The sequence below is a fragment of the Nuphar pumila genome, chromosome 15 (assembly GCF_984573655.1).
Source record: "Nuphar pumila chromosome 15, dmNupPumi1.hap1.1, whole genome shotgun sequence".
Classification (NCBI taxonomy): Eukaryota; Viridiplantae; Streptophyta; class Magnoliopsida; order Nymphaeales; family Nymphaeaceae; genus Nuphar; species Nuphar pumila.
Window position 1 is genome coordinate 73,506,324 of NC_143263.1, and position 26,650 is coordinate 73,532,973.

Consider the following 26,650-nt stretch of genomic DNA (forward strand, 5'->3'; position numbering starts at 1 on the left):
GCCCACTACAGATGTAAGTTAAAGTGTTTATTTATTTATAATTATTTTTTACCGGGTTGTAGACTCGCATCCCTATATAATTACAATTGTAGGTTCTAAGTACACTAGCATAGGCAGGACATAAATATATACTTCTTCGATAGATCACTTAGTAGCTTTATTTTTCTTACCATTGAACATTGATGTATTGTTATTTCTTTTGTTATGAATGATGAAGATTGTGAAAGAAAGTGAGTTGTTGAAAATAAAAAATGAAAAAAATATTTAGCCATATTTTTTTGTATGAACTCTGTATGTTTTTTTTTCTGAAAAGTAATATTAACTGAACTCGAACTTTCGAGGTCCCAGATCGGGGTGTTCTGGTTGCCTCAATCACCAACTAAGAATGCATGAACTGATTCTCAAACTCAACTGCACCCTGTAGATTTCTTCAGGCCCTGGCCTTTCATCAATTTCTACCCCTTGAAACATCACCCCATCCACTGGCCGCCGCATAGATATTTGAGAGTAAATATGACCAGCTGAGCTTTCCTTTTCTAATTATCCAGAGGTCGATCTCAGTCCTTTCTGCAATCTCCTCATTCCCATGAATGCCCATACATTAACCTCTTGTTGAAATGGCATGGACTTGGTAAACTCTCCTGCCTCAAACGTCCATCTCGGCCAAGGAGATCAACCAGGCACGGAGAATGTTTTATTCTTGGTTTTATATTATACAGTCTCTGATGCATAAGTTATAAGTGATGCCATTCTCTACCAAACCGCAATAGCACAGGCAAAAAGCAGAACTATAATCGTCAGTTTCAGTGGGAATCACATTTTCATACTCTTATTTTCTCAAATAGATCAAACCCATTCTTCTGCAAGCTCATTGTCACATTTTCATACTCCATTTTAACCAGCAGTTTTGCATGCATATCTAGGAGAGCAGTGCCCCACTAGTTTCCCGTGAGATTTTTTTTCCTTTTTCTAGAGATGCTATGCTTTCACAAGCACAAAGAATGGTAGAGAAGGTAGGCATGTTCAGAATTTCCCCAGAACAATTGCATCTCATTAAAAACTTCCAGTGATATCTCAGTGTTCATTCTGCACACAGCCTGAAATTATTGCACTCCAAGATACAGTATTTCTCTCTGGCATTCGATTTAACAATTCGATTGCTTGTCTAATTTACCTCTGAAAAAAGGTGTTTCAGAAGATGAAATTAGCAGCCTACTCGGCCTCTAAAAGGACTATATTCTTCATTGAGGATGAAAAATCATTTTGGTTTCAAAATAGGCAGAATCAATCATTTCAACGCCCGACAAGCTACAAAACTCAAGCACTTTGCGAGATGGTCATTCTCCTTTACATAATATGATCAAAACTAAAGCAGCAGTAATTTGAAATTATGACTTCCATGCATGTAGAAGGATACGAGTCATTGATTCCAAAATTTAACTAAGAATATGGATAGCTTGTTTGTTCATTCATAAAAGATAGTCACGCAAGTTGATGTTTTCTTTTCAAAATAACGCATTCAGAAAGAGGCACAACAATGAAAAGAATTTTAGTTCATATGTTGGATGCAGCGGTCCAATGAGGAAGCACTCTCATTAGAAAGGTAGCCAGAGACCAAATGCAGATGACTCCAAGAAACTGAAGAACGTTCAAAAGGGTCCCTAATGAACTGTTTATGGCCAGAGTCTGTGGTGTTGCCTCTGCCCCTCTAACTGAATAAGACAGTGCTGTCACTAGCTGTGCTGCCCTGTTCAGTTGATGAAGCCTGTAAACCTGCAAAATGTTCAAAACCATCGTTTGGGTCTTTGCTAATTAACAACAAAAAGTTCAATAATCCTCTAAAAAAAAAGTTCAATAAGTCATTTCATTGCTAATAAATACTCTCTTCACACACACAACCACACACTTTCCAAATTCTTCCGTGATAAGGTCAATTTCGCAATTTCCAACAGGAACGGATTTATCAATCTTTGTCACCAATCAAAAGCTGCAGATGTTCATGTACGTCCATGGGCAGGACATGTCAAGCCATGATCATACTGCAGGTAGTCCACCAATTCCAAGTATTTAGCATCTTGATTTGACATTCAACCATTCACTCCCTTGTCGTTTAATTGGAGAAAATAGGTAGTACTAGCATAGATTTTCTAGCAAGTTGGTACAAGGTTGCTCAAGAGGGAAAATGGAATCAAGGACGCCAGAAGCAAAAACTAACAATTTTATAAAATCTCAGGAAACAAGAAGAGAATAGTATAGCCATAAAATGAATTAGGAAGTTTTATATTTTAGAAACAAAAAGAATCATAATGATCATACTATTTAACATTGCCATTAGAATTCAAGATTGCCACCTAACTTAATTTGAAGAATACATATAAATTGTTAGTTTTTGCTTGTCTTGCAACTATGAATTATAAAATTAATTATAATTTTAATATAAAATAAAAAATAAAAAGGTAGCTTATACACCTCAAATTGATGCAAACATAATTGGAACTAACGACATCATAACAAGTAACAAAACAATAATTACATAAAATCTATTAATTAATCCATATGAGTGCATATGATTCTTGTAACAAAGAATAAAATGTCCACTTTATTTTGGGATTTATTGTTTAAAATAGATTACACTTCGGGACTTTATGTTTTATAAAAAATGAAAATTGCTTTGTGTTTTTCAAATAATTTATAGAAAATGAGTCCATTTTCATTCTTAAAGCACAATTAAAATAGTCCAAAATGAGTTCCATTTTCATAAAAAACAATTTCTCATGCATCTCATTTATTGAAAGCACGATTCCTAGGGCAGAAGATTATAACTCCCACACTCTTGGAAGCATTCATGCTTTTCACGACTTAACGATGTGAGCTTAGGAAGCTCGCAGTTTCTGCTTGGAAAGTAGCTTCAAGAGAAACAAACCTCCACAGATATGCAGGAGCGTCCATTTACTATGGGCTAATCAAGAGGTCCATTACAATTTCAAAAGTAAATGAGTCATTTCATTGTATTCCTCAACTGATATGGAAACATTGGAAAGGTCCTATTCAAGTCAGCTGGCTACTCGACGATCTGCTACAAATTTCAAATAAGTGATGCGTGAGAAGCCTAACATTGACAGCCAAGCCAGCAGAGTATATCTTGACTCATTTCAGTATCTGCTATCTTGGATACTCTTATCATTCAGTTGTGTCCATGTCTGCCACTTGGCAAACACCGACAGCAACATTAACATTTTCAAACACTCCAGCCCTCTGTTCATGGCTAAATTTGCCTAAAATTACAAGTATCTTGATGACTCTTGCAGCCATATCTTCATGCTTAAATGATCAGAAAAAAAAACTATGGAACAAAGTAATGATTTTAAATTGATTATCAGTATTTTGCATTAATAATTTGACACCCTTTTTGTAGTTCACTGTTCAAACATGTTTTTTATTTGTAGTTTGACATTCAAATATGCTTTACCTTTCATTTTATAGTGTGAATTTCAAACATATCCTTTTGTATGCATGCATGCACACACAAACACACGCATGTGTGCTCCATACCTTTTTCCAACACCAACACCCATATCCATCTCTAGGTAATAGGGTTTCTGTGTCATTAAGGCTGCCCCAACAAATCCCACTAACATGTTTATGACTATCTCATTGGACTACCTATTGTCATCAAATCCACATATCAGAACTACCTATTGACATCATCAGCAACATGATTGCAAGGCTTGACCATGCCTGCAGCATGACTTCCTGCAGCCTTATTTGATCATGTTTTGTCCCATTAAGAGTTTTGCTCAAACAAGTCTGCTATGCCCTTATTGAAACCATATTAGCTCAATATGGAAAACTGTTCTGACAAAGTAAAAGCAATGAAGGTGAAGTGCAAGTTCCTAATGCTCCCTCACTGGGGAAAAGAATAAATAAACAACTCAGGATCTCTGAAATATTTTTTGAAAAGATTATGCATTCCTCTTTAGCAAGAGATAAACTAAATGACAAAGAATCCTGCAAAGCATTTCGATAATAATTAAAGTTTTTTTACCTGAAATATTACTGGCACAACAAGAAGAGCAGGTGATTTTCTGTATTTTGCAAATCGTTCAAATGCAAACTGAACAATGAGGCCAACTAGATATGGAGCAAGAGTAGCTGAAGCAGCTGGTCCAGTCCAAGGCCAAACAAAGCCCATTGTTATTAAAGGTATCATCAAGCTCAGTACAAGTGTCACAACAGAAGAAATGTGAAGCCCATTTCTGCTTGTAAGCTGACTGCTGCTTGTAGCTCTTGACGACGGATCCGGCCTTTGCATATACTCTATTAGTAGAACGAAGACTGCAACTCCAGCATAGAAGAGAGCTTCTGTAAAGAACAAGATAAGAAAATCTGCAAATAACAAGCATCATTAGTCTAGTGATATATTATTTGGTAGCCAAGCCAAGAATAAGACCAACACACACACACTATCCAATGAGTTTCATTTGAGGGAAATCTCTGCCGTGAGGTTATTTGAATGAAATTTCTTTAGACATATTTTGTTTTTGTGTACTTTTGCAGGCATCCTTGGGTGGCTGTTAATAGGGTTCCCAGTAAGCTCTTCAATGTGCAATTGCATTCCAACTTTCCGTGGAACTCACAGTGCCAGGGAATACATATCACACTATATATATATCATACCCATATCATTCAAGGTATTTTCTTGGAGATATGTTCAAAAGTTGGAAAATCTTGGGAGTTTTTAAAATATGAAAATATGTAAAACAATAACAAATATAAGAAAATAATAAGTATTCTTGAAAAAATATAAGGAAATAACTTTGAAAAGCTTTTAAAATACAAAAAATTGGGGTTAAAATATATAAAATAAGATTTGTTTTTTCAAAACTATCACGATATTTTTTTTCTACCGATATTTTGAAAATATCACGATATTTTGCCGATATTATTGACTATAACCTGGTTTTGCTGATAATATCATGATATTTTTAAAATATCGGCGATAATGGTGACACTAATGTGTGTATATATGTAGGAAAACCTGTAAGAATTGACAGGCAAAATGCTGGACATGCATCCAGAGTTAATCTAAGGGAATTAGTGGCGGTCACGACCGCCGCTAATGTGCTGGGAAGAAAAACGACAATTAGCAGCGGTCGCGACCACTGCTAATTGTTGTTTTTCACTTAAAAAACATCCGCCACTGATCCATGTGCGATCAGCAGTGGACATTTGTCCGATAACAGTGGATGATTTGCTCATCCATTGTTACGGGTCTCTCTCTCTCTCTCTCTCTCTCTCTCTCTCTCTCTCTATATATATATATATATATATATATATATATATATATATATATATATATATATATATATATACTCATTCACTGATGGACGTATGCTTGTGAAAACACCAGCTTGCATGCATATACAGACAGACACCATAACCAACTTTAATATTTTATGCAAATTTTCATCCTGCCCAGAATACAAAGATAATCCTCTATCCACCAGGCGGCTGATTGTTCCACCCAACCTTCAACACATGTTTTTCTCCTTCACCATCCTACTAACCATAGCATGTGTCATCACCATGCTGCCAACTATATCTTCCCTTTACTCAAACCACTCCAACATAGTGTAAGATCTAGGTAGCCTCCTGTTAAAGAGACAAGAATCTCAACATAGACATGCCTCATGCCACTTTCAGCACTATCATGAAGAACCAAATAACTTAAAATTTTGCAGTTGAGACTCCACCCAAATGAATTCATTGATTTTGTAAACCCCATTAATCAAATGATCATAAGGTTATTAGAAAAGCAGAATAGAGAATCCCTCTGAGCCCTATGTCAAATGGATACAGGGATATGGCCATTTTTATGAATTTCCGATGACTTGTACATAAAGGGATACAGAAAATGGAGTATCCGTGTGACATAGTCCGGGCCTTGTTAGGGGCTATGGAGAGGATGTTTCCTATCAAATATCTTTTAACTTGAATTGTCTCTCAATCCAGTCCTTGTCTTCCCTGAAAAATATGTGGAGGCAATGTGTCCCCGTACTATCCTATTCCTCTTCAGCTATAGAGATTCATAAGCAATAAAACATTTTTTCTCAACCTACTCATTCAATCTGACATCTATGGTTTATAGTTGTTCAATCCTAAGTTAAAGCATTCCCTCAAATATCTTCCAAAGGTTAATACATCGAGAAAATAGATATAAAGAATGAATGCTACCTGCAAATGAACACTGTTATCAAGAGCTCGTAGTCAACCAACCAATTTAAAGCGCCTGAAATACTTCTAGACACCAAAATCTTCAGCCTAGGAGTAGGGGATGGCAATGGGTCGAGTTTGACCCAGGCCATACCTGTACCAAACCAGATAATGTTAAGGTTTGGTGCAGTGTTGTGAAAAGCGTTGAGGCGTAGCGAGGCGCTCAACCAAAAACCGAGGCGAGGCGTAAGCCTTGAGGCGTAAAGCGTAAGCCTCAAAAAAATTTTTTGAAAACTTTTAAAAAATTATAAAAAAATATCTAAAAATACAAATAAATAAAGAAATGCGTTATTGATGAAATTGACAACCAATAAGAAATAGAAAATGTCAAATAAGTACTAAAAAATATAAGATTAACATATAAAAGTAACTAAAACCTGATTACATAACTAAAAAATATATGAGATTAGCCTACAAAAGTTAAAATATATGGGATTAACCTATAAAAGTTAAAATATATGAGATTATTCTAAAAAATATGAGATTAACATATAAAAGTAACTAAAAAATTGATTACATAACTGGAAAATATATGAGATTAACTAAAAGAAATTAAAATATATGAGATTATTCTAAAAAATATGAGATTAACGTATAAAACCAAACATCAAACCATGACAGTATATCATACACCTAACATCAAACCATGGCAGTAGAAGTAAATTTAGCCACAAACAACTTAGTTATTGTATTGTGGAATAATTAAAGATTGATAAAATTGATTAAATACTTAGTATCAAGAGCATTTACATTATTATGCCATAAAATAAGTTTGTTTGCATGTGCACACAGTGTTCTGGCCAATGAATGGAAACTCTAAATAAAGTAAAGTAAAAGGGTAAAGAAGACATGAGAGGGATCCCCAACATGAAAAGAGATCTGATATTTTTTTATGGCATAAGAAGCGAACCAATACAATTAGCCAGAATCCTATATATTCCCAAACCTATACCATGTGCTTGAAGTTAGACTATTGGATTTGATTCCTGAATTAGTTATACTTGTCAAATTATGTGTTGAAAACTACGTTTCTATAAGCTAAGTAACCAGTGAAACTATGGTTCTCTTTACTGATCCAACTGTGATTTGCATCTTTTTATGAGACAGCGTGCAAAATACAACACTCCCAGTGTGGATGCTATTGAGAAAGCAAGAACAGTTCAACTGTTACAGTTGTATAAACTGCAGTGAAACAACCGTGACACTTTCATTAACGTGACACCCTTTTCTAAGATCTAGTTATTTAACTAATCCTAGGGATGATGTTTCTATATATATACCTATATATCCATTATTTTTGTAGGATAAGATTTAAGTCTGAGCAGCAAATTGGCCTATTGTTGGCCCATCTTTAAATTCTTGTATAATAGTCTACTGCACTTCTAATCTTACTAAAAGTGAATCTAACTTATTGCTTATGACTTGAATAGTAAATTCCAGGACAAACTAATTAAAGTTGAACGATTAAACCTATACAAAGATTCTCACAAAGCACATATGAACAGACACACCACAGGGAGCACTTTGGAGTGGAGATAATAATAGATCGATAAGAGAATCCTGGTATTAATTCTGTGTAAAAAGGTGAATGTGGATATGATGAACATATAAGTGATCACTTTATTGAAGGGGAAAAGTGGGCATGAAAATCAATTATATAATTTCCTTCTTCGATAGGCATGTATCTATGGATTATATATAGAGAGATTCAGATGGCATATGCTAGCTGTTGGAGAGTATAATTTGCTAATGACATAGGATAAAGTTAATTACCCACTTAGTTCTTAATTTCATAAGGGGGTTTACTGTTTTCATACAACTTGCAAAAGATTGGTGTTTGAGTTGGACTCCCACTGCATAAAAGTTAGAAAAAGTTGGAGAGAAAATTCAATAGGACAAAACCAGTGTTATTAAAAGCCTCACCTTGAGGCGCGTACGCCTCACCTTGAGGCGCGCCTCGCTCTGAGGCGTACGCCTCAAGGCGTATGAGGCGTGCGCCTCAGGGCTTTTGCGCCTTATGCCTGCGCCTCAAGGCACAAAGCCCCTCGCCTTGAGGCGAGGCGCGCTTTTTGCGCCTTGAGGCGCGTTTTTAATAACACTGGTTTGGTGACAAAAGAGGTCCCATTAAAATCAGGGTTGGATCCAAAGGGTCTGACTAGTATATAGAGTTGGGTATGGTTTGTGATATTTCACACCATGTAACGAAACAAGAAATATAACAAGAGAGTGTCTCTTATGGGGCTTACAAGACCATAATCTCAAAGAACACAAAGACCACTTATGGGTAAATCACACAAGCACATACACATGAGCCACTTAGGGGCCAAGAACACTATAAAAAATATATAATTTGTATAACAAATATGCTTAAACAAGCATTACATACAAGAGGGGTTACACTCACTATTTATACACAAAAGGAAGCAAAGAAGAGTCGTTGGATAGTTGTTGGGAGCACTGCCCAACAGCATGAAATATAGTTGTTGGGAGCACTGCCCACATCTCTATTTCAAGAGCATTATAAGGACTATAATGCCCTTGATAAAAAGAATAAATTACAAAAATAAAAAAAACCTAAAGTGCCCCTAAAAGTAATATAAAAGATTGTTATACCCCTAATGCGTACAACTTATTACAAGGGTGTGAAAAAACTAATATATATATATATATGCATATCTTAATACCCCGCTCAAACTCAGAGTGCCACAACCGAGAGTTCTGCTATATGATACTCAATTGGTACATATGGCAATGTAATGTTCTTCAAGAATTCCTCTCTAACATAATGTCAGCCCATTTCGATATGTTTTGTCTGTTCATGAAATGTATGATCTCTGATAATGTAAACTGCACTTTTGTTGTCACAACACAATCTTAAGAGTTTTTCTATATGAACTCCGAAGTATTCTAACAATTGCTTCAGCCATACCAACTCAAAAGTAATGGTTGCCATAACTCGATACTTTGCTTTTATAGATGACAAGGACACCTTTTGTTGCTTCTTGCATTTTCATGAAATCAATGAATCGTCCTAAAAAAATACAAAAACTCATAGTTGAGCGACAATCATTCACATCTCCTCCCCAATCAGAGTCCTCTGAATAAGCAATAACTTCTAATGAAGAAGAAGATGACAAAAATAAACTATAACTAATAGTTTTTCTTATATATCTAATAATCCTCATTACAACACTCATGTGTATTGTAGTAGAAGCATGCTGAAATTGACTAGTAGAGTAATAGAAAGATAAGATAAAGCTTCAATCAATTGTCTATAAAGAGTTGGATCCTTCAGAGGTTCTCCGTCATCCTTCCTTATTTTGACATTGATAACCTCTAGAGTATCAACTTGTTTTTCATCAGAAAGCCCTGATCGTTCAATGGTTTTTGTTGCATACTTAGTTTGTGATAAATAATAACCACGATGTGAGTAAGCCACTTCAATTCTAAGAAAATATTGTAACAAACCAAGATTTGTCATATCAAAGTTAGTCTTGAGAACATCTTTGATATGACTAACTCTCTGCTTATCACCTCTTGTGATAATCATGTCATCAATATAGAGAAGTAATATTATCATCCCTGCATTAGAAGACTTAACAAACAATGCAACGTCATTAATAACAAGATTTAAAATCAAATTGTATCATTACACTACTGAATCGATCATACCAAGCCTTGGGAACTTGTTTTAGACCGTATAAAGCCTTGCGCAACCGAAAGACTTTTCCATGTGCCAACCTTAATCCTGGTGGAGGTTTCAAAACTTCTTTATTAAGGTTATCATTCAAAAATGTGTTTTTAACGTCCATTTGAAAAATAAGTCATTTTTAATCAAGATTATAGAAACAAAAGTTCTAGCATTAATCATTCAAGCAATGGGAGCAAAAGTTTCATCATAGTTTATTTCGTACTCTTAACTATATCCTTTGGCTACAACTCTAGTTTTATACCTCTTTAATATCCCATTACTATTGGTTTTAATTTTACAAACCCATCTACACCTTATTGTTTTCTTTCTTTTGGGTAATGTTTGAATTTCAAAAGTTTTTGCCTTCTCTAAAGCTTTTAATTCACCATTCACGGCTATAATTCATTATTGATGGTTCTTAGCATCATTATAAGAGGATGGTTCTACATATGAGTAGATGGCCATTAGACATGCTTTATACTTGGGTTCAAAAGAGTCATATGACACGAATCTACTTGAAGCTTTGAAAATCCTTATAGATTTTTTAATACTAGATGAATTTATGTCTTGAGTTTGAGAATATCTTTCTAAGGCAAATGGTGGATGATCTTCATTTTTAACATTGGTTGTAATGCTTCCATGAGTTGTGCTAAAGACAATGATCTCACGCTTTTGGAGCTTTCATCTACACCATTTCTTTCAAAAGAAGGTCCCACGGAAGCCACCTTCGTTTCATCTCTTTGTTCTTCTCTCATTTTTGGGCAAAATGGCTTGATATGACCCGGTTTCATAACAAAAATAGCATATTAATTTGTCACTCTTCTTGTATTCATAGTCTTTTCTTCTACGATCATTTGAGTTTCTCCCATAATCATTGGAGTTTCTCTCATACTCATTGGAGCTTCTCCCATGATCATTGTTTCTCCCAAAGTGAGGAGGCTTATAAGCCCTTGAGTGGTTAATGAGTCTTGACATAGCAAGAACCGATTGTTTATCTTTACTGAAGGAGGGTTTCTTTAGTCTATTTTTCTTTATAGTTAATTCCCCAAGAGTTTCAACTATGGTAGAAACTCTTCCTTTATGAAGAAGAGTCAATTTAGTCCCTTTAAATTCAAGTCTAAATTCATTTACAAATTAGTAGAAGTGCTATGCTTTAACTTGATTTTTACGGAGTTCTACATCTTGGGGGCAATGTCACTTAAACTCTAAAAAAGTCAATTCATCCCAAAGAAGAGAAAACGTGTTTGGGTTCTCTTTCAGTACCATTAACCAAACCCCATAGACCCTTTTCCCATATTTTGTGTTTTACTATGGATGCCCACATAACATAGTTTGTATCATTGAGTCTCACGAGAAGGAAGATGACAACTTCTCTTTCACAGAGAGAGAACAAGAGCAAAAAGAAAAAACAAGGAGCTAACAATAAATGAGTTGAAGATGTTTGATAGTGTGTTTCCCAAGGCAATAAACCAACAAACCAAGCTCTACTCATAGTCCTTTTCTTGATCTTCACGTACAAGCCACAATCCAAGAGATCCAATGACTCTAATACCATGTAATGAAACAAGAAATATAACAAGAGAGTGCCTCTTATGGGCTTACAAGAACACAATCTCAAAGAACACAAAGACCACTTATGGGTCAATCACACAAGCAAATACACATGGGCCACTTAGGGGCCAAGAATGCCATAAAAAATATAAAATTTGTATAACAAATATGTTTGAACAAGTATTACATACAAGAGGGGTGACACCCCTTATTTATATCCGAAAGGAAGCAAAGAATAGCCATTGGAAAGTGCTCCCAACAGCTAGAAATATAGTTGTTGGGAGTTCTTCCCAATAGCTTGAAATATAGCTATTGGGAGCACTCCCAACAGCTCTATTTCAAGAGCATTATAAGGACTATAATACCATTGATAAAAAGAATAAATTGCAAAAATAATAAAAACTTAAAGTGCCCCTAAAAGTAATATAAAGGACTGTTGTACCCCTAATGGGTACAACTTATTACAAGGCTGTGAAAAGACTAAATACCCCTATTGGGTATTTAACTATTACAATGAAGAAATATTATATATAATATATATATATATACATTATATATATATATGCATATCTTAACACACTTGGTCCAAGAGTTCTAATTAAAATCCACAAATTTTCAATCTAAAAGACAAAATATTATTTACCAGATATGGACTAGGTCTGGTTCATGTAATGCTTATAGGCCCTGGGTATGGTTTTTCTTATGGTGGGTCCAATCAGGTGTGGGTTTGGACCTGGAGACAGATGTTGCTGCCTATATTCCTACAAGTTTCCATGTCTAGATTCCAGAGGCACATGCAAAGGGATAATTGTGTGTTCATCACGCCACACTTATGCACATGGAGGAGCTCCTTGACACTGTGCAAGATGCAGTTGTCTTCACTTTGGCAAGGCCATTCCAGATTGTACATGCCAAGGTTGGTAGCAGGTTCAAATACTGCTAACTACAAGGAAATTAGTTATTATGAACAAGCTTAGAGCTTACCAAATGAAATAACTTCACCGCTTGGTTATCCATCATTTCCCTTCTACTACCACACCACTAATGTGAATTCTCAAACATTTGTTGGAAAGTCCATAAATTCTCAAACATTTCATGAATAAATGATAAATTGAAAGATTAAATGAAAACAGCAAAACAATGACTTCTGTTACTAGAATAACAACAACAAACAACTGTGTGGCCTGCAGCAGAATAACATGATGCAATGAAGTCCAATCTGAAATTCAAAGATTTATAGCTGCCAATTTCATACTTGTTCATTCATCAAGTTGTTCAAAGTGACTCAAAAAATAGACTTAACAGCAAATTGTACTTGCTAGGATCCATAAAATTAGCTCAGAATTTCATACTACCTGTCAAAAGAGAGTCCTCAAAAATAGTGGAAATGATTCTTCTCAAGTAAAGTGATGGAAAAACCAGCGATGCAACAAGGATGGCTGGACCGATCAACCAAAAAAAGTTTGACGTTTCCTTTTCAGAGGCAGATCTCGGAGCTGTGCCTTGTTTTTCATACGAAAAGCCATGAAATGAGATGAAACCTGGCTTTCCTTGATGTCTTTGATCATGGCCATATAATGTACCTTCTCCTTCAATTCTTTCAGCAACATGATTTGGATTTTTACAGTTGAGTGGGTGAACATCAAGTTCAATGGATGATTGGACATCTTCTGAATTAGAAAAAAGACAGTTTTGCCTCTTCAAAATCTTTTGCTTTCCCCTGTATTTGTTATAGAGAAACACGTGTGGCTTACCTGTTTGCAATGAAATTACAGAATTAAACTATCATACCATGAAATAAGAAAGATGACATAATTTAACAAAAAAGTACCTCAATAATTACATGGAAGTATAAGATAAAGTACATCATTGATTATTACATTTACAGTCAGGCAGTTGTTGGTGCTCAAATCTCTGGCCCACAAGGGACTTCCAACACAAACTTGACTGCATCTTATAAAGGAAGAATTGTAAGAAATTCATGGTTGGAACAAAAAGGCATATAATAACAAGATCCAATCAATTTTAAGAAGCTTGGGCCCTAGCAGAATTTTTTAAGCAAAAGTCTGAAATATAGCACAAAAAATAAAAATAAGAGGTAGGTTGATAATAAGTTCAAATAAGCAAACTCAGAACAAGCCACAGTAGTTCCAATAAGGCTACTCAATCTTAGGATGTTTAATAATCAGGATAACAACAATAAACAAGCAGAGATTGAAATCTTTAGCAAAATCCATACATTTGAGAAAGAAAAAAGGTACATCATTCTCACAAGAGATAACATGCTTATGTAGTTCAATCACAAAAATTATAAAAAGTTTTTTTAGCACTTAGAACCTAATAAAACCCAAAATCCAAATAAATCCAGTGATGTACTGACTTTATCAACTCAGAGTTTGTTGTCCAAAAAAATTGCTGCATGACTATGAATTTCTCAAAATTAGGATTTTAATAATCTTCTTTTGTGTGTGTGTAGGTGTGTGTGTGTGGGGGGGGGGGAGCGTGCAACCAAAGGAAGGTGCAACATCTATAATCAGTGATAATTGGGAGGCATTCTTTCTCTAACAATCAAGTTTTTTATTGGTCGGGCTCTACATATTGCATGTTTATCATTTATTTAGTAACATATTTTAGATGATGATTTTTCAATATTTAAATGCTTTTTTTAAAGTATTAAAAATCAACGGCTGACAATATTTTGTATTGTAAATTTGTGAGCTGTCAGTTTTTCATGTTTCGGAAAACATGTCCAGATGTTGTAAAATCTTAACATAAAGCATATTTCTTATTAAATACATTATAAAGAACAAATAATATAAGGTTCAATCAATGAAACACTCGAACACCAGAGAAGGAGAGCCGTCTGATCATCGTTGGTTATAGATGTTGCACCTTCCTTTGGTTGCACGGTCCCCTTCCCATTATATATATATATATATATATATATATATATATATATATATATATATATATATATATATATATATATATATCATGAATGTGATTCAAATGCATTTTGCATAAAAATAAAAAAAAGAAGATAAATAAGACCGGGTAGCAACAGTAACCTTCTCATCTTTTCTTTCTTGAAAAAGGAAGAAAAAGACTCAAATTTCCTATGGTGTTCTCTTCAAAAGTAAAAGCTGAAGACCAAATGGATTTTAATAAGCACACCAATCTTCACAAAATAAAAATGAAGATTCAAACATACTTACAAAAAAGAAAAGAAAATAAATGTTTGTGCTCCGCAAATGGATATGGGAGATGAATGTTCTGATAAAGAAAATTAGTTCCCAATCTTAAAGTCAGATTTCCATCAAAATGTAGAAAACTGGAGATTCATACAACAACAACAACAACTACGCCTTCATCCCAAAACAATTGGGGTCAGCGATATGAACCAAAAAAGAAATTCATTTTGGGTCTTCCACATGAATCCTTTTCCTCCAATCATTTCTATCCAATGCCATGTCCTCGGTGAGGTTCAAAGCATTCATATCCTTTCCTATCATCTCCATCCAAGTCTTCCTAGGCCTACCCCGACCTCTTTTAACTAATATATTTTCCCATTTCTCCAACCTTCTAACTGGAGCATCATTAGGCCTTCGCCGAATATGTCCAAACCACCGTAAACGATTCTCTCGCATCTTATTCTCAATGGGTGCAACACCTACCTTCTTACGTATCTCCTCGTTCCGAATCTTATCTTTTATTGTATTTCCACACATCCATCTAAGCATCTGCATCTCAGCTACACTCATTTTTTTAATATGATGTCTCTTGGCAGCCCAACATTCCGTACCATAGAGTAAAGCAGGTCTAATAGTCGTCCTATAAAACTTTCCCTTCAACCGCAATGGCATTCTACGATCGCACAGCACTCCAGTTGCACTTTTCTATTTCATCCACCCAACCTTTATCCTATGATTTACATCTCCATCAATTTCTCCATACTTTTGAATGATGAATCCCAAATATTTGAAATAATCATTCACCGGTATTTCTTGCTCACCAAGCTTCACTACACTCCCATCACTACTTCGTTGCTTACTAAACCGACATTCCATATATTCAGTCTTACTCTTACTCAACTTAAAACCTCTAGCTTCCAATGTCTGTCTCCATAATTCTAACTTAGCATTAACCCCAGCTCTAGACTCATCAATCAAAACAATATCATCAGCAAACAACATACACCACGGTACATTTTCTTGAATTGATCTCGTAAGCTCATCCATCACTATCACAAATAGGAAAGGGCTTAAAGCAGATCCTTGATGTAACCCAACCGTTATCGGAAAATTGGTTGTCACCCCTCCACAAGTGCGGACATTGGTTACTACTCCTTCATACATATCTTTAATTATACTAATGTACTTGAGAGAAACACCTTTCTTCATCATTGTCCACCAGAGAACGTCCCTAGGTACTCTATCGTATGCCTTCTCTAAATCAATAAAAACCATATGCAAATCTTTGTTCCTCTCTCTATATCTTTTAATAAGTTGTCTAAGAAGATGTATAGCTTCCATAGTTGATCTTCCAGGCATAAAACCAAATTGATTCTCCGATATCCTGACAACCTTCCTCAACCTAGACTCAATCACCCTCTCCCAAAGTTTCATAGTATGACTCATGAGTTTTATACCACGATAGTTTGTGCAATCTTGTATATCACCCTTATTCTTATATAAAGGCACCAAAGTACTCTTACTCCACTCATTAGGCATCTTATTTGTTCGCCAAATCAAGTTAAAAAGATTTGTCAACCATTCTAGACCTTTCTCTCCCAAGCATTTCCAAGCCTCGATAGGTATACCATCTGGGCCAACTGCCCTTCTTGATTTCATTTTCTTCAAAGCCTCTGCAATTTCTTTCTTTTGAATCTTGCGCATGAAGTCACGATTTATCTCATGAAAAGGAATGGAGAAATCTCCAAGATCTTGAGCATGACTATCATTAAATAGCTTATCAAAATAATCTTTCCATCTCTCCTTAATCTCCTCATCTTTGACTAAAACCCTTTGCGTTTCATCTTTGATACATCTAACCATACCCAAATCCTTCGATTTCCTATCTCTCATCTTTGCAAGACTATAAATATCCTTCTCTCCTTCTTTGGTATCCAACTTGTCATAAACCTCCTTATATACCTTAACCCTCGCGTTTCGAACAACTTTTTTAGCTTCCTTTTTTGCTATCATATACTTCTCAAAATTCTCATTATCACGACTCTTACTTAGATTTCTATAACACTCTCTTTTAACCTTAATAGCTAATTTGACATCCTCGTTCCACCACGATGTATCCTTACCTAGTGGTGCACCGCCTTTAGACTCACCCAATACCTCCTTAGCCACTTTTCTCATGCCACCCGCTATCTTATTCCACATTGATTCTGAATCCTCCTCGAGACACCAATCAGCTTCCTTAACTACCTTCTCTACAAACATTCCTTGTTTAGCTCCTTTCAGTGCCCACCACTTAATTCTAGGATCTATTCTATGTCTATCCCTTTTGCGGCATTGTCTAATTCTAAGATCTAAAATTAAGACTCTATGTTGTGTAGCTACACTTTCTCCTGGTATAACCTTACAATCGATGCAACAACCCCTATCTCTCTTTCTAAGTAGGAAAAAATCTATCTGACTCGTATTAACCCCACTTTTAAATGTTACTAGGTGAGACTCCCTCTTCCTAAACCAAGTGTTTGCTAAGATCATATCATAGAACAAACAAAAATCTAAAATCCTTTCTCCACTTTCATTTCTTTCTCCTATACCATAGCCTCCATGGATACTCTCAAATCCATCCCTACTAATGCCTACATGTCCATTAAGGTCACCGCCGATGAAAAGCTTTTCTCCATAAGATATCCCTTGTACTACTTCATCTAAATCTTCCCAAAATTGATGCTTAATGGAATCATCTAAACCTACTTGAGGTGCATAAACACTAATAATATTAATAATATCCGTACCTAATACTAATTTAATAAGTAAAATTCTATTGCCCTTCCTACGGACCTCAACTACATTATCTATAAACTGACGACTCATAACAATCCCTACTCCATTCCTATTCTTATTTATTCCTGTATACCAAATCTTATATCCCCAAGGTTCTATCACTTTTGCTTTCTCACCTACCCATTTGGTCTCTTGAAGACATAAAATATCAATCTTTCTCCTACACATAACATCTACTAACTCTACCAACTTACCAGTTAAAGACCCTATGTTCCAAGTGGCTAACCTAATTTTATGGTCTTTGACTAACTTCTTTACCCCCACCCGTCCAACAAAGTGAGGGAACCCTTGCCTATTTGACACCACACCCGGGCACCGGTGTGACGCGTCGCTTCTGGGCGACGACCTAGCAACCCTTGCCCATTTATCACTGCCTCCGGGCCTAGAGAGTACAGCGCGTCGCTCAGTAGGGAACGCCCCAACGAAATTCTCATATTGGTTCATTTTCATAGGGTATGACAAAGTTTTTATGCTGGCTGTCACAGGCCTACCGCAACCCTCCTCCTTTATCCGGGCTTGGGACCGGCGGTGTATAACTAAACAGTTATACACAGGGTATTCTCAACAATAATATTTTTAGGAAGGATCTTAAAACGCGGTTCGTTACATACTAGAAAAAGAAAATTCTAGAAGTGAAAAACAGATATCCAAAAAGTATATTCTAGGCAGTAAATTGGATTTTTCATACACTCTTTATTTTTTCTTGAAAAGTTTAAGAGGAATTCAAATTTTGGCAATATGTGTGATATGATTTTGATGTCTAACAGAATCAAAGTCAAAGAAGGAATTCCAAATCACTAGAAAATTCATTATATGCAAGAAAATAAATTCTTCCATGTTTGCATGAGAATTTTTTTGGAGAATGTTTTTGAAAATATTGAAACAAATTGCAACCTTCAGTGGCAAATGTGTCTTTTTTTGTTAACAAAAAGTTCAAGTTTGGAAATCAGCCCCATGGGAGTTCAAAGAAAAAGTAAAATCATGAATAGTAACCAAGATATGAATTTTAAGGCCTTCAAATTTGTACATAGGGAAGGATAGATTTTTTTTTTTTAAAAGAAAGGCAGAATCATAATATTCTGATCAGAAGCATGATGTCATACACAAATTAATCAAATCATAATGCAGCAGAAATTAAGATTTCTATTCAAAACTATGTCAAAGGAAAAGGAGAAGTGAGATTCATTCAATCTGAAGAAAGGATATACATAGATTAAAATGTGAAGGCTCTTTGTTTCATAGGAAAAGGTGGAAAAAAAATAATACATGTCCAGGACTAAGGATGTTGAAGGAAGGGATAGATTATGAGATAACAATAATAGTGATAATCCCCTCAGTCCCAATGCTTCATATACAGATTTACCCTCTTCCATGCAAAGGCTCAAGAAAGTGCAGACCTACCAACATTGAGAAGTAAGGTTGGCCAACATAAACAAAGATGTTTGAATCAATATGAGCAAACTATCTCTATGTAAAAACACCTCTCTCCAAAGACGCAACAACTTAGAAAAAGACCACCAAACAAACCTGAAGTTTAAACTTCACAGCAAATGCTAAAAAAGCAAACTCTATTTTAAAACCAAAGCTTAAGCATAGAGAGAAATTTATACTTCTGAGAGACACTTTTCTACACAAACAAGGCAAGTTATACTTGTCAACTGCAAGAAGAAGACATTATGCACATGGATCGTGAAAAAAAATGCCATGGACAATAAAACCAGACAAAAGACCAGGATAGACAGAAAAAACATGTTTTTCAAGCTTAAGTCTACCTAACAAACCAGATGCATTGAGAGAAGGACAAAAATAGAGGTAACAAACACAAAAATGAACATGTATGACACCAAACATATCCAAAGTATCAGAACCAAACAAACTAATAATAACAAATGAAATAAAACCAATTCATAGTTCATAGAGCTCAATGGGTTGTATTAGATAATGTGTTACGTATCAGCCAACTTTCACTTGCAAGCATCTAAGGAAATTGGGAAATTCAGATCAAAAGGACATGGGAACAAACACAGCTACGTCACAAAGGTACGAATGCTGGTACATGGTATAGTATGGGTACAGTTGGAATGATACAACTGTTTTTGAAAACAAGCATGCAAGGGTGCTGGTTGTGTATGTTGCACACGTACACACACACATACAGAAACATGATATACGTAACATACATACTGCAAATTGTTGAGCGCCAACAAAATATAAAGAACAAATATAAAAGTATAAAAGATTTGTAGAAAACATGTAGGGAATCCTGTATATTATACTGTATGCTTATGTGTGGCAGCATGCTGGCAAGTAACGACATGTGTACCTTGGGCATTTGAACACCCATGATACATATCAAAAAAGATGAGGAACATCATCTGCATTTGAAATTATGACTCCCTAGTTCCTACAGAGTTCCTTTTCACATGACAAACTTTTGAGTCTATGGATTCAATAAATCACCATCGAACCCATGAGGTTTAGAATACAAGTTACATGGAACAAAATAGCATGTAACAGGCTCTTTGCATAGTAAAACCTCCATAACCACATCCACTTCTATTTCATGATGACGATAGGAGAAGCAAAACTTGTCATTGGAGACCAATTATTTCTAAAAGCAGAAAATGACAGCAAGCAACATAAATCCTTAATCGATAACAATAACAATATTTTCCCTAAGGAAAACTTGTCACTTAAAAAAACATTTTAGGAAAAGCAAATTTAATGAATATCATGAAATAAATATACAATTCAAAGCATAGATAAACTGTGAAGGTATAAGAAGATTAAAAAAAAACTATTTAGTACTAAAACGTGACTAAATGAATTCCCCACCAACCAAAATCAACACGCAATAGTTTACCGAACTGAAAGACACTGCAAAGCATAATCGCAATAGGCAATAGCATGAAGAACATAAAAACAAAAGAAAAAAATTTCGTCCTTTCTAGCATAAACCAACAAGATCTTTTCAACCAAAAAAACACTAGAAAATCAAACAATAATGAAACATAACAAAAACTCAACAAAGCTAAATTGCGGTTAAACTAGAGAACTGCTCACAACCCAGAGAGGAGAAACAAAAAAGAAAACATACCTTGAAATTGTTGAGGTGATGACTTGGGGAGTTAGAAGAGGAAGCCCAAGTGAAAGATGCACCCATTGAAGCTGCCATTGATACAGAAAAAGGAAGTAGAAAGAAGGAAAACTCTCAATGAGGAGCACCCATTTCAGTGATGGCAACCTTGTTTGAGGAATAATTGGTTTTCCATCATTCAGGAAAACATGGCAATTTGGAAATGGATGGGATTGTAGGAAAAGAGACAGAAGAGATGCTGTTGCAGTGGTGGGTGTTCAGTGGGGAGGAAGAATCAGATTCAGACCTTCACCTCCGAACAAGCGAAGGAAAATTACTCGAGTCATAAGACCCCAACCTTTACACGAAACGCTACACTAAATGCGGCTAATATCGGCGATATTTACTCGCCATTTTAAACGGCTAAAAATTCCTAGCATTCTAGTTTAAACGATATTATAATAAATAGCGATTTTAATGTATATCGGCATATTATCTGTGAAGCATCTGCTATTTTAGATTTTGGCATGGTATTCAAAGCCTTTGTTCCTTCCTCTTCTATATTTTTGTATACTTCTTTTTCTAAATATTTTGCACATAAAATGCTATTTGAGAAATTTTAGAATATCACGATATTTTTGTAGCCGATAAGCTTCCATCTAAAATATTTGTCGGTACGGACTGAACTTGGTTTGGACCTCAGAGCGGAGCAAGCCTACATAGGTTCATTAGAGCCAACATCGGGCCGGATGACTCGTGGGCCACCTGTGGCCCAACCCGTTTTGGGCCAGGCCTCCTTTTGGAGACCCAACATGGCTAGAATCAGCCTTAGGCCTGGCCTGATGATGAGCTACGTCTTGGCTCAGGCCCAACTCTGATTCTACTGGGGTTAATTGAGATAGCTGGATGGTAAAGTAACCAAAGGTCTTAGGTTCGAATCCATGGAGCCTAGTCCCCAGCTTGCCTATCAATAACAAAGAACTTGATCAGCTGCATAGGTTCATTATCCATTGGACGTGGGCCATCCACCCACCCAGTTGACTGACGTTTTAATGGATGTGGACTAAGCTCGGGCACTTTGTTTCTGGGATGTCTACTGGTTTGCTTTGGTTGGGCCAGGCTGTGGTTGGAGCTTGGGTTAGGGTATAAGGTCAGGTTTAGGGATATCAATAGATTGGATTTTATCCGATATCCAACTGAATTCCACTCCGTTTAGTCAGATTTGGTAAGCCAAAACGATATACAATTATAATTGGATGTGGATATGATTTTTATTTATTGCTACCTAATCCAACAGATATCCAGATTTGATGGATATATGAATTCAATAGCATATAAAAAAATAGGATATGGTATGAGCTTTTTACCATCTGGATTCAAATCCGAATTTGAGCTTGTTTAGCTGGGTCAGGTATTGACTATGTGCAACCCGAATCCGAACCATTTGGGTCTCCAGTCAGGTGTTCAGATGGAGACGGCAGATAGATGCAATCACGTTTTATACTTTGAGTGTGCCGCTGCACAGACTCAAAGTGTGCAATGTGATCAGGGGTGTCAATTGGTTCGGACCCAGATCTGATTTGAGATGTTAGTATCAAGTCCAAGTTGGGTCCAATCAAACCCACCATAAGAGAAACCGTACCCGGATCTTATAATGATTACATGAACAAGACTCGGACCATACTCAAAAAAATAAAATTTTTTATCCTTTTTACATCCAAAAATTTATGGATCTTAGTTGGAACTCGGGCCGGCCGGAGTCTAGTATGAAATTTCACAAGTTATACCAGATCTATATAGTAATCGGACTCTTTGGGTCCAACCAGGATTTTAAATTTTTAATCGAACCTTCTTATTTATCGCCAAACCGGATTTTAATCGAACCTTCTTACTTATCACCAAACCTTGACTTTATAAGGTTTGGTTCGGATCAGATCCAAGTCAAATCGGACCCATTTACACCCCTAAATGTGATTGCACCTGATCCGCCGTCAATATCATGGACGTTCGATAGGCTATAAAGGATCCGACCCGAAAGGATGTCCTCTCCACCCCTAGCTGAGGCCCAAAAGCCATCTGCCTACCCATTTGGTTGGAGAGAGAGAGAGATGCCAATCGAGAAATGGAGACGTTGTCGATACCGCACGGGTTAAGGTCAGTACAGTTTCTTCCACCTCTTGCCTTCCCCACGGAGTTCTCCCACGTCTCCATTCTCCCTGATCTCTTCTTTCTTCCTCTGTTTTCATCTTCTACTTATTCCTCTTTCTGTTTTCTTGCCACCAATTTTTTCGGTGGTGTAATAAAGGATCTCTACCAAGGAAAATGTCAGAATCCCTAGAGCCTTCCATCCCCAGAAACGCTCAAGCAGGATCCAACTGCTCTCCAGGAAGCGGAATATGAGTGTAAGAAGTGAAGGGTCGTCAGGAGGAAGAAACGGTGTTGGGGATGGTGATGGGGTAATCATTGTGGACCATGGTTCGAGAAGCCAAGACTCCAATCTTATGCTAAGTATGTTTCATTTCGTTATAACTGTTACTAGTTTTTCTACTATATCGGTCTCTTGTATCGACGGTTTGAATGGTAATTTGGATGCTAACTTTAGCCATGGTGCAATATTTATGTTTAATTCTAGCTAATGCTGTTGGGAGGGTATTTGTAAGTATCCACTTATCAGAAAAGTTGGGATGAGTTGGGATGTGGGCTTATCCCGGTTTTATGAATAATTGGGCGTGTTTCGACAATCCTTGGTGCTAAAGCTTGATCTTTGTCTCCTTTGTTGTTTTAAACGATTTTAGATGCATTTGTGGCAATGTTCAAAGAGAAAAGTGGATATCCGATTGTGGAGCCTGCTCATATGGTATGTTTGATCTGATTGTTTTTGTTTCTTATTTATATCCTTAGTTTTTGTAGCTCAGAGAATGCCATCAAATTGATAATCTTGTCAAGAGTCTCATTCAATTTCGCATTGTAATGTTTTGCGGTTTACACTTCATTTGATGTTGCTTCTCCTCTTGTTTTGTTTTTCTGGCGTGCGTGTGTATGTATGATTTGAGGAATAATGTGTCGTTCGTGCACAGTAGGAATTGGCAAAGCCATCGATTAAGGATTCGTTCCATGTTTGCGTTCAACAAGGAGCGACGCGCATCATTTTAAGCCCTTATTTCCTCTCCCCAGGGCGCCACTGGAAGCAGGTAAGAGCCATCTGCTTGGTACTTATTGCATTTTCATCTGCTGCCTCTCTATTTATCTTATCTTTTTCTCTTTTGCCTCAATTGTGGTATGATGTTCTCTATACCGTAGGACATACCGATGTTGGCTGCTGAAGCTGCAAAAGAGCATCCCGGCATCTCTTATATTGTAACAGCACCTCTTGGTCTTCATGAGTTGTTAGTGGTAACAAATTCTTCACCTTCCTTCTCCCCGACTCCCTTGTTTATGTGGGTTTATGCTCATGCTTGTATTTATCTGCATATATTAATCAGGTTGTACTTGGAGTGGACCTTGTCAGTCCATGACCTTTGGATGAACCATAATGTAGTTGTGCTCTTGAGTGGAGCTATAAGAGAGGCGATCCAGTGATCAGACCAAGTACATTGCAAGGTACTAGGTCCAATCACTGGATACCATGCATCCATTCATTAGGGAGGGGGATCCCATCAATGAATATGTGGCACCGTTCATTGGGTTGAATGCCTTGCAAAGGTACTCAGCTAAGTACTGGATCTGCTCTTGAGCTACAACTATTTGACCCTCTCTCTCTCGGATTTAAGTGAAGGTCATTATGATATTATTGGTATAGTCCTGTCCAATGTTAAAGGTTGGATGCCATGAGTGATTTTGATCCCAATTATTCTTTTGAATAAGTTATTTATGTAAATTCTAGAGTAGCATGACGAGCTATCTTTGGTCTCTTCCAATTCTTATGGAAGGTTCTGCAACTTCTGGTGGATGCCAATGACTGTTTTCTACATTGATCATAAGTAAACAAACAATAGGTATGATGCTTTACTTAACAGTGAGGTGGCCTTGCTTCCGTCTCCATTTCATCAAGTGCTCATGCCTTGAAACTAAGTTGAGGAGAACTGTTAAGAGGATTCAAGATGTGACTCTTTTTCAGGAATTTTCGAACTTGGTCAAGGCCATATCTGACAGGGTCATTAAAGTTGGTATAGGTGCAGCATTTCCTGTGACTTAGTTAAGGCCACTGCAATGACTACATGAGTTTTGTTTGGTTTCTAAATGGAATTGTAGTATTTCAGCCATTTATGAAGTTCTTGTGGTTTTTATTACGCAAGAATAAGTTGACTGAATTGCAGAAAACAGCAAGCAATTCATTTTGCATTTGATTTTTAAAATATCATTGGTAGTTGTCAAATTTGATTTCAGAGTTTCCATCTGAACCCTTTATTTGCAGTCCTTTGTTGCATTCTTTCTGATTAGAAATCATGAAGTAGTAGGAAAACAGTATAGTCCAGTGATTGAAGTTTTATAATTTTTGCAGGATGTTTTGAATGATAGAATCAAGTATTGCTTGAGTCACGTTGCTGGGGATGCTGATGAGTGTGCGGTTTGTCGTGGCACTGGAAAATGCCATGAATTTGTTTTGTAAACTCATACTTTCAGTACCATTGCATAATATTCTTTCCTGAAAATAGAAATATCAAGTCTTGGGTGAGTTGAGCTGACCCATGCATGTTTCTCCTTGCTTCTGTTCCGCTCTTTGCTGTGTAAAGAAAAAATCTACATCATTTGAATAGCAAGTCATGTCTAGAAAAAAATGAATTGCTTCCTAACTCACCGAACACAAACCCAATGGCAATTCTACCAATTCATCAAAACTACTCAAGTCATGGTATACACATTACATCCAGTGAAAGCTAGGCTGCTACCAGATCTGTCATAATTTTTCTTTTCCTGATTAGTACACAAGTTTTCATATCAGCCAGATAAACACACACACACACACACACACACACACACTATATATATATATATATATACATATTTCAGAGGTCAAAAGGTTTAAAATTATATCGTCAACTATTTCCTGTTGTGGAAATTCATATTCAATTCTGTGAACCCAACCCTCACTGACCAGAGGAGGAAATCAGGGACAAGTAGGCTGCTGGCTGCCATATTTTCAGTTCTAATAATGTATGGTTAAGGATATTCATAATATTAAACATAGTGTTTACATTGGAATAAACGTATCAATAATGATAACATGAACCACCTCAATCAATAACTCACAATAAAGCCCAACAACAACAACAACAACAACTACGCCTTCATCCCAAAACAATTGGGGTCAGCGATATGAACCAAAAAAGAAATTCATTTTGGGTCTTCCACATGAATCCTTTTCCTCCAATCATTTCTATCCAACGCCATGTCCTCGGTGAGGTTCAAAGCATTCATATCCTTTCCTATCATCTCCATCCAAGTCTTCCTAGGCCTACCCCTACCTCTTTTAACTAATATATTTTCCCATTTCTCCAACCTTCTAACTGGAGCATCATTAGGCCTTCGCCGAATATGTCCAAACCACCGTAAACGATTCTCTCGCATCTTATTCTCAATGGGTGCAACACCTACCTTCTTACGTATCTCTTCGTTCCGAATCTTATCTTTTATTGTATTTCCACACATCCATCTAAGCATCCGCATCTCAGCTACACTCATTTTTTGAATATGATGTCTCTTGGCAGCCCAACATTCCGTACCATATAGTAAAGCGGGTCTAATAGTCGTCCTATAAAACTTTCCCTTCAACCGCAATGGCATTCTACGATCGCACAGCACTCCAGTAGCACTTTTCCATTTCATCCACCCAACCTTTATCCTATGATTTACATCTCCATCAATTTCTCCATACTTTTGAATGATGGATCCCAAATATTTGAAATAATCATTCACCGGTATATCTTGCTCACCAAGCTTCACTACACTCCCATCACTACTTCGTTGCTTACTAAACCGACATTCCATATATTCAGTCTTACTCTTACTCAACTTAAAACCTCTAGCTTC

At 36.3% G+C, this 26,650-nt stretch overlaps 2 protein-coding genes across 2 annotated transcripts; one reads left to right on the top strand and one right to left on the bottom strand.

The window, feature by feature from the left end:
- Positions 1-1,406: 1,406 nt before the first annotated feature.
- Positions 1,407-20,975, bottom strand: LOC149815604 (uncharacterized). The gene is made up of 5 exons (XM_089988542.1): positions 20,642-20,975; positions 13,396-13,462; positions 12,871-13,269; positions 4,046-4,386; positions 1,407-1,773 (listed from the first exon to the last, which is right to left on the bottom strand). Exons 1-5 carry the CDS (start codon positions 20,717-20,719, stop codon positions 1,555-1,557), a joined length of 1,104 nt encoding a protein of 367 aa, XP_089844668.1. The 5' UTR covers positions 20,720-20,975; the 3' UTR covers positions 1,407-1,554.
- A 1,726-nt stretch (positions 20,976-22,701) lies between these two features.
- LOC149815605 (sirohydrochlorin ferrochelatase, chloroplastic-like) lies at positions 22,702-25,292 on the top strand. Its single transcript, XM_089989007.1, has 6 exons — positions 22,702-22,774; positions 22,926-23,128; positions 23,416-23,477; positions 23,701-23,811; positions 23,921-24,013; positions 25,122-25,292. The coding sequence occupies exons 1-6, from the start codon at positions 22,743-22,745 to the stop codon at positions 25,227-25,229; spliced, it is 609 nt and encodes a 202-aa protein (XP_089845133.1). The 5' UTR covers positions 22,702-22,742; the 3' UTR covers positions 25,230-25,292.
- The last annotated feature ends 1,358 nt before the right edge of the window (positions 25,293-26,650 follow it).